The sequence below is a fragment of the Sinocyclocheilus rhinocerous genome, unplaced genomic scaffold (assembly GCF_001515625.1).
Source record: "Sinocyclocheilus rhinocerous isolate Xijiao unplaced genomic scaffold, SAMN03320098_v1.1 scaffold161, whole genome shotgun sequence".
Taxonomy (NCBI): domain Eukaryota; kingdom Metazoa; phylum Chordata; class Actinopteri; order Cypriniformes; family Cyprinidae; genus Sinocyclocheilus; species Sinocyclocheilus rhinocerous.
Genome location: NW_015627226.1, coordinates 1,311,599 through 1,323,248, shown reverse-complemented (window position 1 = coordinate 1,323,248; position 11,650 = coordinate 1,311,599). Strand labels below are relative to the sequence as shown.

General features: G+C 40.1%; 1 protein-coding gene across 1 annotated transcript in view; it reads left to right on the top strand.

Moving 5' to 3' along the window:
- Positions 1 to 977: 977 nt before the first annotated feature.
- LOC107722542 (ephrin type-B receptor 3-like) overlaps positions 978 to 11,650 on the top strand; it is a 43,385-nt gene continuing 32,712 nt past the window's right edge. The window contains exons 1-4 of the mRNA XM_016530921.1: positions 978 to 1,365; positions 5,285 to 5,349; positions 7,470 to 7,754; positions 8,356 to 8,743. Of these exons, the coding sequence (XP_016386407.1) occupies positions 1,302 to 1,365; positions 5,285 to 5,349; positions 7,470 to 7,754; positions 8,356 to 8,743 (802 nt within the window). The 5' untranslated portion in view covers positions 978 to 1,301. The remainder of the gene's footprint in view (positions 1,366 to 5,284; positions 5,350 to 7,469; positions 7,755 to 8,355; positions 8,744 to 11,650) is intronic.

Genomic DNA, 11,650 nt, shown 5'->3' with positions numbered 1-11,650 from the left:
TCCCCTAAATTCCCAAGTTCCGTGATGCAATGATTAAGATAAAATGCTGTAGTTCTTCTGCTGAGTTTCATTTCAGTGTATGAATCATATATTTTCCCAGAGATTATATCATGTTCTTTGTGGTTGTGATTACTTCAGACTGAAGTAATCACAGCACTCCTCAGCAAGGTGAGGTGTTAAGACCAAACAAAGGATTTTGCACACAAAAAAAAGGTGGGTTGGAATTGGAATGCATTCTGAACGTGTGTCAGGATCATGGACTGTCTGTGTCATGTTTTGCCCCTGTTTCTGTTATTTGGTCATGTTCCTGTCCTCATTTTGTTAATTAGTTTGATTAGTCATCCTATACACCTGTGTTTCCCCAATCTTCCCCTGTATTTAAGTCCTAGTGCAGTCTGTCTCTGTCGGTTCTACTTGTTATGTTCATGTGTTTTCTGCTATTCCCAGTGTTGGATGTACCCTGTGTTTCTTGGACTAAAGACTGTTTCGTTTATTCCTCGTCTCCATCGTTCCTCGCCGTCACATATTGTGACCAGAGTGTAACGTAATGTATACGATAATTATTAAACGTATGATAGCAAAAACATTAGACTACTCACCATGCTCTCTCGTTGTCAATAACTCCGCCCCTCACTTCCGGTTCTGTGGCTGCGGTTCTGAAACTGCTGGTGCTGCGGGTCTGCAGCTGGATATATCTCATTCCTGCAGTAAACAAACGGTGAGTGGCGCTGTGCATCAAAAAATATCCATACATTAGCAATTCACCACAACTAAGCTTCTGTGGATTCTTATGCTGTTTAGCCGTATAGTGGCATATACAATAAAAGAGTTACACATCGATTTAACACTTCTTTAAAACAAATAATGAAATGCATAAATAAAAGAACACCGGGGAGTACTTGGTCTGTAAGTTATCAGCGGTATCCCGCAGGGTTTTACATTGAGACCAATAGAGCTTTCGCCCCCCATCCTTTCTCGCAATTGACACTCCTCCGTGCAGTCGCAGAGAATCAACAGCTTCTTTCACACTGAGGATGAGGATGATGCCACACATGTAGAAGATGATGATAGACCGCGCTCACGAAAGAGACTGTCCGTGGATTCCATAGTGCGAACAGTTGTGCATGAAAGACGTGAAGACAACCACAGCAAGAGGAGCTCTGCATTTTTTTTTTCCCCCAGCTTGAAATTTCTCAAGGCGTGAATTCGTTCCTCCAGTCCATGAATGCTGAGATTTAACGAGACTTTCTGTCCCGGCGATATATAGACAAAAAGCTATTCATGTTGCAACCTCAAGCTTCATGACAATGGATTATTCGCTGTTATTATACAGCTTTTGGGTACCCGTTATTCTCGCTGTTGAGGGTAAGTGTAAAAGCTCTTTGTTACGGGGCTACTCGGTATCCAAGCTGCTGTTATATGGCCATCAGTTGGCTATTCCTTTTATGAATTCCACAGAATGTGTAATAACAAAAAATCTGTACTTAAAGCTTGTGATTTACAGACGGCGCGGACTGTTCTGGCTCGAAAACTTCGCGTTTGACGAAAACTTAAATAGTCTTGGTGCGATTTTGCCTTTTATTCATCGGGCAGTGATACAGATGATATGCAAACGGCTGCAAATGTACAATATTTTATGACGTTTAAAGTGAATAAATGAAAAGAGAGAAGATATTACGTCCGTTTAGGTGTAGCCTTTACTGGATGACTGTTTGATTTTCACATCATTACCAGGGCTTAATGTGTCCGTTTCTGAATCATCATTGCATTTATTTGCCATTATTCTGACTAATTCTAGTTTCCGAAGGTCTTTTTTTTTGTTTTTTTGAGAAATGTCTTATTCCATGTGGAATCCTGCGTGGAAGCTTTACACAGACAGTGAGGTGTTTGTGTTATGGCATGTCCATGTACTGATACAGACGATGCTGTTTGTCCACATGCTCCGTGGCTTTGTTATTATAACAAACTGTAAAACCGATGACTAATCAAAATCTAATAGTTATTGTTGTGTTGAATGGTGAAAATGTTGTTATACATCCAAGAATCTCTTTAATTTGCTTGGAAGTGTAGAGTCTTGTGAGGTTATAATGACAGTGTTCTGCTTTGATCTTTACTGTATTAAAAATGACATATAGTTGTTAGATTTTCAGATGTGCTTTGTGCTGCTTGTGACACATGGTTTAGGACTGCTGAAAGCCCCCTGTTGCTCTGGTGTGACACATTTCACCCTAAAGGCTTTTAAGTCACCCAGATAGTGATGATAGCAGCATCACTTCAGTGTAATTGCCACACATGTTAATTGGCTTGCATGATCACAGCTGTTCAAAGGTGAGAAAACGGATTCGCTTCAAAGTAACAATGCATTTTGAAATGAAATCCAAATCAGTTTTTGAAAACAGTGGTGAGGTGAAACGTGCCAATATTGAGCCTATGTGTGGTTTCGGAAAAGATACCTTTGAGGTTTGTTGACTTCACACTGTCGAGAACTCTAATGAATAGGTTAGTGTCCCCATCATATTTTCTAGCCCTCACAAATGTAATTTACAAATGAAAATATATATTTGTACATCTGTAAAATCTGTTGTTTGCATATTTAACAAAATGCATACTATTAGCATATTAGCAATCAGTCTCTCTTTTTTCTTGTAATTTAATGCTTGAGAATTATCAATTTCATATGCAAAACAAATTGCTGCTCAGCAAAAACAAGATTGTTTCTTGTTACAAAATTACAGTCTCAAGGCAGGATTTTGTTTGGTATTTTTAGTACAGATACGGGCATAGCTGACTTCATTATGTACCTTGGTCATGTCCCTTAACTAATAATTATCCATAATCCTTAACCACAGTGGAGCCAGATACTCCTTCACCTTGGCCATTATTCGATTCTTCATCAGTTTCAGTGTGAGGATCTTAAGCGATAGTGTGTGTGTGTGTGTGTGAGAGAGAGAGAGAGAGAGAGAGAGAGAGTAGGTGTTTGACTCATAGGCCTAGTTTCCGAGCAGGTTTATGAACAGACTACATTAGTTACACTTCCAATGGAGGTCAAGTGGGCCGAGCATCTCTTGACAAGAGGGAAAGTGTAAAGCTGCATCCAGGGTCCCCTGTGTCAAGTCAGTCCATCTGTCAGAAGCCTTCTGGGAACTATGGTGTCTAAATATAAAACAAACCTTACGTGATTTGGCCCTGTTAGTGGTTATCATTACTGTGGTTTAAAAAAGGGTGAGTTTTTGTTATTACAGTTTCATTACAAGATAATAACACTTTCTTACGTTTACATGCACAGTCATTGAGTTACAGTTTTATTTATTTATTTTTTGCATTCCACTGCGTCGCTTTTCCATTGTTTTTCATAGCAATGGTAACATGCACTAGACAGACATGTTTTACCTCTGTGTATTGCATCATTTGCAGAGTCTCACACGGCATGAAAAAATTTATCTCTATACCTTGCTTTTTTTCATTCCGTTACACTGTGTCTCACACTGTTAAATACAAAAACTTTTTTTTGTGTGTAAGGCCCCTGGTTCTGTGATTTCAAGTGCATATGACACAATGCATATACGAATAATCGATACAGACTAGTCGCATACCATGCCTGTGTTGCATCCATTGCACATCCCTACTGTAAACATACAGAGCGAGTCCAGTTGCAGTCAGATTAATGCGTACACATTCTGGATAAAGCCAGGCTACAATCGCATAAATAGGACTAGCCCCTACAGAATTTGCATGTGGAAATCTTTTGTCCTCATTTGAAATTCCAAATCATGTGAATTCATGTTGAAATTACTGGATTTTGAAATGATGTGAAAAATCGCTGAACAATGATAAATGTGACCACACCTTTAGTCCAATTTTGCAAAAACGGAATTTGTATGATTTCATTTGGACTAAAGGCCCATTCATATCAAGAACAAAAACTATAAAGATGACTGTAACATTAACTATATATATTTGCCATATCAACACACAATAATGCTCTGTTTATTCTAATGGCACACTTCAGTTATGTCGTCTGCCAATTGAAATGCTCAAGCTCTATAAAGTCGGGTGCATTCTGTTTGTCTGTTAATGTTTTATTATTCATCAGCTAGAAACAAAATCATGTTTCCAACAATATTGTGTCATTACCATTGTGGTGTGAACTTCCTATTCTCGTAGAATTAGAGTGATTATTAAAACTTTATAGTGTTAGTTATCGTTATAGTTGGTGAGAACGTTCCTTAAAGCATTTCCATGACTATTGCTTTAGTCCGACTGAAATCTAATTTTGCATGTTAACATGCTTATTGTAATTAAACAAATAAGCACTATTCTTATTTTACTCCTTATAACTGCCTCTAAAGGTTGTTTGTTTTTCTTTATAGTCTTACATTCGGATAATCTAGTGGAGTAACAAAAGATTTCAAAGAATAATGAGGCGTTTTGTACATCTGCTGACTGTACAAAACAACGTTTCAAAGAACATCCTGTACACTCATTTGTGTGAAATAGACTGCGATGAGCTGCTATGTGTAAAAATAAGTATCATAACATTGTTTTCCACAATGCAGCCAAATGCACAGATGCAAAGGGCTTAAAGACTGAATGCGGTCATAAGGAATTGATCAAAGCATCAAAAGAACTTCCCTTCAATTTTATGAATATTTCACACGACGAGATGCCCTTACAGCTATTTGATCACACAATTAACTCTCTCTGTGATTTACAGTGCTATAAAAGCAAGGTGTACAATCCACATAAACGGCATTTGTACGTTTGCCATATGTGCATTTGCCGGGGCCTTAATCAGCTAAGTTGATGTTCTGCTCTAAAGATTCCACTGATTTTCGCGCAGATGTGTGCGTGTCACTTTAATTTGAAGCGACCACTCGGCTTCATCGAACGCTGACTTACAAAGTGAATAAAACATTCACATGTGCGGTTAATTTGCGGAAGCTGGCTCATGCAGTTTTGCTCCACTGATCGGAGTGTATTTAAAGAACAGTGATCGCCTGGGATGCAGAATGTCACTGTGCTGCGAGCATCCCTGCGGTACGCAACAGGATCTGTTCTCAGATCAGCCACAGGCCAGAGCTGGAGTGGGTAGATAAATGCGGATCACATTATTAGTGTGCGGAGTGAAAACAGTGATTAGGCCTTCCACTATGCGGGGAATTCAAATGAGTGAAGTGCTTTGATATGTACACGTTTAAATTACAGTTTTTAGAGTGCTGATGCTCTGTTGTGTTTGGAATGGAGGCTGCTGTTGTCGGAGCCTAATTGATTGCCTGTTTTGCAGAGACTCTTATGGACAGCAGGTGGGCTACTACAGAGCTGGCGTGGACCACCTATCCAGAAAGCGGGGTGAGTTACAGCGTTTTCCTGTAATATAATAAAGCCAAGCACACATTAAGTACTTAGCAGATAAATGCTTAACGTAATGTATACGATAATTATTAAACGTATGATAGCAAAAACATTAGACTACTCACCATGCTCTTTCGTTGTCAATAACTCCGCCCCTCACGTCCGGTTCTGTGGCTGCGGTTCTGAAACTGCTGGAGTCAGTCAATGGAAATGATGGGTTGTCATGGCAACAATCTTAAGCAGCTCAGCCCTTTCTGCAGGCAGGCGCTCGATGTCTGGCATCTCAAAAGCCATGCATCATCATAAGTAATGTGTTCCTTCACACCTGGAGATAAACACATGCTACCACTCGCTGCGGTGCCTCTTAATTGTGTTGTGAGAAGTTCAGCAACCCAAATGTCACCTTTGAGAAAGCATTTTTATTTACCCTAGGAGTGAAAACAGTGATTAGGCCTTCCGCAGACTATGCGGGGAATTCAAATGAGTGAAGTGCTTTGATATGTACACGTTTAAATTACAGTTTTTAGAGTGCTGATGCTCTGTTGTGTTTGGAATGGAGGCTGCTGTTGTCGGAGCCTAATTGATTGCCTGTTTTGCAGAGACTCTTATGGACAGCAGGTGGGCTACTACAGAGCTGGCGTGGACCACCTATCCAGAAAGCGGGGTGAGTTACAGCGTTTTCCTGTTTGTAATTGTCCGAAAGGGCGGCTATTAATCTACACATGCATTGACGAGACAAATGAAAGGGGGCCATTAACAAGAACAATCATTCACCACCTCTGTGTTTGCAAGCAGCAGTTTATTTTACACATGTGACTGGTGAAGAAATTAACCACAGCGAGTCTGACCTTAAGCCTTACACCCCCCACCCAAATCCATTCGCTCCCGTAGTATGATTTGTCTTTGGAATGTGCATGCGAAGTCAGTCAATGGAAATGATGGGTTGTCATGGCAACAATCTTAAGCAGCTCAGCCCTTTCTGCAGGCAGGCGCTCGATGGCATCTCAAACAAAAGCCATGCATCATCATAAGTAATGTGTTCCTTCACACCTGGAGATAAACACATGCTACCACTCGCTGCGGTGCCTCTTAATTGTGTTGTGAGAAGTTCAGGCAACCCAAATGTCACCTTTGAGAAAGCATTTTTATTTACCCTAACCACCGACATGAGTTTAATTGAGCATTTGAGTCGTTCATTATTCCTACTTCCATTTAGTGCTGCTTTGAGGCACAACTTACAGGTATCATCTTAATAACGATCCATAGATCTGGATCATTTTAGGATTTTTAGGTTTTGTGTGACAGTGTGTCCTAACCAGACATGATGCGACACTTCCAATGATAATTTGTAAGTACATAGTAAAAGAAGAAATGTGGCATGATTTCAAAGTCAGTCTGAAAATATGTTGTGTCAATGACGAAGAATGTCTTTATACCATTTTCAAGAAAGTTTTAAAGTAGACATGGTGTAACATTGGTTTTGCTTTGTTTCACAGAACTAATCGTTGCCTGGGTTGCGTACGTATATGTGGGGCGGAGCTATCAAAATAGGGGCAAGACACTTTTGGGGTAGGGGCGTGTTTGTTTTGGTGATTTCAAATATCAACATTGGCTACCAGAAATCACTTACTCTGCCTTTAATTTTTTTTCCCCCTGTATGTTTCTGCATGTTGGTTGCACCACATGACTAATGTTTTTTTTTATATATGCAAAAGCAGTGAAGCAGTACCCTTAAGGAATTATAATACAAGATTATGTAAAACAACTTAAGAAGGTTCTCTTTTCAATTATTTATTTATTTATTCAATTGTTATGTCACTGACCCATACAATTATGTGGAAAAAGATTAAAAGATCAAGGACCATTCAATAGAAACTATATATAAAGAAAGATTTCACTACATAAAGAGAGAGGAAGGTAACAAGTTACAGCATCATTGAGTTCCATGTTTTGCTAGTTTCATTGGAAGTAAGAAACGCAATAAGACCTTAAATGATAAATTACACATATTCTTTACACAATTCCAAAGGTCTTATCTACTGTCATTTTTCAGTTGGACATTTAATTTCAAGAAAGTTCATTGTGCATTCAGTGACAGTATTTTATGCCCTTCTCAGTGGGAAGAAGTGAGTGGATATGATGACCACTTGAGCCCCATCAGGACATACCAGGTCTGTAACGTACTGGAGCCCAATCAGAACAACTGGCTCCGGACAGACTTCATCCCACGCCGTGGAGTTCTTCGAGTTTACGTGGAGCTCAAGTTCTCTGTGCGGGACTGTGGCAGTATTCCCAATATTCCCGGGTCCTGTAAGGAGACCTTTAATCTGTTCTACTATGAATCGGATGGAGACGTGGCCACAGCAAGCAGCCCGCCATGGAGGGAGAACCCCTACGTAAAGGTCAGCCGGAATGATGACTTCTTTTAATTTAAGACTTTGCATGATGATACATTTTACAATGTTTTGGTGAATGATGGTGTCTTATTTACTTGGGAATGTAACATATATTTAAAGAGATTGTCATCATTTAGTCACAAAAGAATATATTAGGTCAGTGTATTTTTGTCCATTTAATGAATGTCAGTTGGGTCCAATATTATTTTTGAAGAAAGTCATACAGGTTTAAGATGCTGTTACGTTTTCATGGGCGATCTCCAGTCATTTTAATAGGAAATAACACAAATAGATATTTCGCAAAAGATTTCGCACAGATTTCGCAACAGGTTCAAGTTGGTCACATGGATTTGTTGCGTTGATCAACAGAAAGCTGCTTAGTTTGAAAGTGACTTCATACATTGCTACACTATTGACAAAAGACAATGGACCCACAAAATGTTACCAAAAGTTCGCTAATGTGACCTTTAGAATGACTTGGGCGAGAAAATTATGATAGAATTACAGAAATAAAGGTTTACAGTCCACAGAAAGTCCTAACACTCTGTGACTGGACAACAATATCAAATTGAATGTACTTACCTTCTCTATTTTCTTTTGTCCCCAGGTGGACACCATAGCCCCCGACGAGAGCTTCTCATTGCTGGAGTCAGGAATCGTCAACACCAAAGTACGTAGCTTCGGTCCTCTTTCCAAAGCTGGTTTCTACCTGGCCTTCCAGGACCTGGGTGCCTGCATGTCCCTCATCTCGGCCAGGGTCTTCTTTAAAAAGTGCTCCACCACCATTGCTAACTTCGCTGTCTTCCCCGAGACGGCCACTGGTGCCGAGGGCACCTCTCTGGTCATCGCCGCCGGAGCCTGTGTGCCAAACGCCATCGAGGAATCTGTCCCTCTAAAGCTGTGCTGTAACGGAGATGGAGAATGGATGGTTCCCGTGGGAGCATGCACCTGCATGGCGGGCTTTGAGCCGGCCAAGAAAGATACTCAGTGCCAGGGTAAGTGTTTGGCTTTTTAAATCAGAAGAAAGCGGATTCTGGTTGAAACTTTTGAGTGTTTGCTGGCAGATGCTACAATACGGATTATAAAATCTGTCTGAGGCAATGCAAAGGTTACTTGCAGGTCAGAGCGGATTTATATCCTTTTTTATGCAGTCACTGGTAATGCTAATTTTTACACACACATAACTCACACTGAACAGCATAACTACATTTTTTCTTGACATTCAAAGAATTTCTCAGTTAAGTTTTTTTGATAATGTGAACTAATTTCACATTTAGTGGTTTGTTATTTTTTATGTTAAAAATGAGTTTGTATTAACATGCAGCTTCAAATAGATTTTAATTGTTCATGTTTTTGTAAGTAAATATGTAAATACATGACAGTGTTATGTATTATAAACATATTCAGTTGTATATGTGGTAAAAGATTGGAGTAATTCAGCTTTGCCATCACTGGAAACAATATTACCTTTGCTGTGTTTTTATTAAATAACTGCATCCTTGGTAAGAATAAGAGACTTATTTAATTATTATACTTATTTAAATATTTAAATATTTTACAAATCTTATTGGCCTCAAACCTTTAAAATATAGTGCATATTTTATAAAACCTACACCATAACAATAATATGCAAAAAAAAAAAAAACATAGCATTTTAAAATTTAAAAACATTATTTTCTTATTTTTTTTAAATGCCTTCAAATGTCCCCCAAAGGAAGGTTTTGTCATACTGCAAATTTGTCCACACAAAAGTCAACTCACAACACACATATACAATTACATGAAATTAATAGTTCACCCAAAAATGAAAATTAGTTTTCTGTCTTCCATTTAATAAAAGTAAATCCGAATCTTTTTCTGAGTAGTCATATTGACTGCTTTTATGAAACTTTTATGGTGCTTTTTTTGTTCTCTTTTATTAACCTGTTAGCGTTCCACTGTGTGTTTTAGGCAAATTTTACAGAAATGCTAAGGGGTTAACACATTCTGCAGCATTTCTCTATTCGTATTCCACAGAAGAAAGAAAGTCATATGGCTTTGACGCAAGGAGTGTTATAAGACTATTACCTAATTGGATTTCTCTTTGCATTCTGGGGTTAAAGGCCAAATCTGTTAATAGGATTTTTAGGTGAATATGAAAAGGCCAGAATTTAGGAGCTCAACAAGGCTAGTATCGCCTGCCAGTCCAGAATCTGGAGTTTCGAACAGTAAGAACAATGCAAGGATTCGCCCGTACTGATCCACAGTCTCCCCGCAGACCTTATCTGGGCTCAGCACAGAAGAGAGAGAGAGTCTCAGTAATGGGTGGAGGACTGCAGTAGTGTCAGAGAACAAAGCTGCCAACAGCAGCAGACCACAGCTTCCACTGACACATCTGATAGGGTCCTAACAGAACGATATACCAGAGACGGATAGTTCTGCAGAAGGCAAGACCAATTCTCGACCGCGAGTCTGGGAGAGTAATGGGGAAAATTAAAAGATAGACTACAGAGAGAGCAGGGGAGGAGAGACAGGGAGTGCGAATGAATGATGAGGTGGGCTCAGAGTAATAAAATGTGAATTGGACGGGCCTCCTGAACTGTTCTCTGGGAAGGAACTGGTGGACAGAGGGGAACTTCCTTTGAGATTGCCAGTATGTGGCGGCTCATTTGTTTCCATCTGGTTGTTCAAGGTTAAGAGCTTGCCTTAAAGGACTGATAAATGACTCTCCCAGGCTGTGCTATACAGCCGTGAGATGCACCATGGCCAATGGAGAGTGCGTCTAATTTCCTTTATCACCTTCCAGCTTTAATCCGCAGGCCCACTGACACACACAGAAGGGAAACAGCCAAGCCCAGTTAACATTTGTATGGGCATGCTCTCACTCTCTCTCTGTCTCTCAAAGCTCTTCCCATCTCATTCTCGCGCTCTGTCTGAATGCGTAACGCCATGCATGTTAAGGCTGAGAGCAGGGGCCACTCGCTCGGATTTTCCACTGTCTTATTACACTAGCCGTGAAGCGATATGTATCATGGGAGGAATACTGAAGATTTTTTTTTTTTCTGTATTTGCTATAATTCACCTGCGGTGTCACATGCAGGACACATCTCTCGGCATGGTCCCCATTAACTGCAGTGTTTTGTGAGGAGACACGGGTGTGGTGGATTGTTCACAGGAAAAACAGAAAGCAGCCGATTCCTCAGCCAGACTGTTACATCAGCTATTTTCTTCCAAAAGAAACGGACTGACTTTAGTGCGGTTAGCAAACTAACTTCATCGGAGCTTAGGTGATTCATGGATTTTGGCATCAAGATTTCAAAAGATTGCGGCTTGAGAGGGCTTAAAGATAGAGATCTACTGTAAATTAGAAAAATGTTGGGCATGACCGAAAGTTTATGTGGGGTGTAAATATACTCGTCTAATTTGCATATTATGACGTCATCAGAGGTGGCCATCTTGAATTTCATAATATTCAGGAAATAGTAGATATTGAATAGATGTTTGAACTTATTTGCATGTTTTTTAAAAATCTTTTTATCCTCATTCCAAATGATCAGAAAAGAGGAAACCAACAATAAAAAAGGAGAAAGTACTAAATTACCAACAGGCTCATCAAAGCGTTTGATCCAGTCCTGATACACGTGTTCATTTCTCAAATAAACCCAGCCACCATTGTCATCGCTATTTCCAGCCCTATTTAGATCCAGATCACCCCTGCTGCCTCTACCACATCTCCCGGCTCTCCCACGCACAGCACGGCCACGTCTACCGCGGCCACACCCACCTCTTTGGGGCGCTGGATCCAAAGAGCTAGTGCTACTTCCAGCCCTATTTCTCCTACCCCTGCTGCCTCTACCTCTAGCAACAGCTCTCCTATGGACACTACGACCACGTCCACCCCTGCCACCCCCATCCCCGTTGGG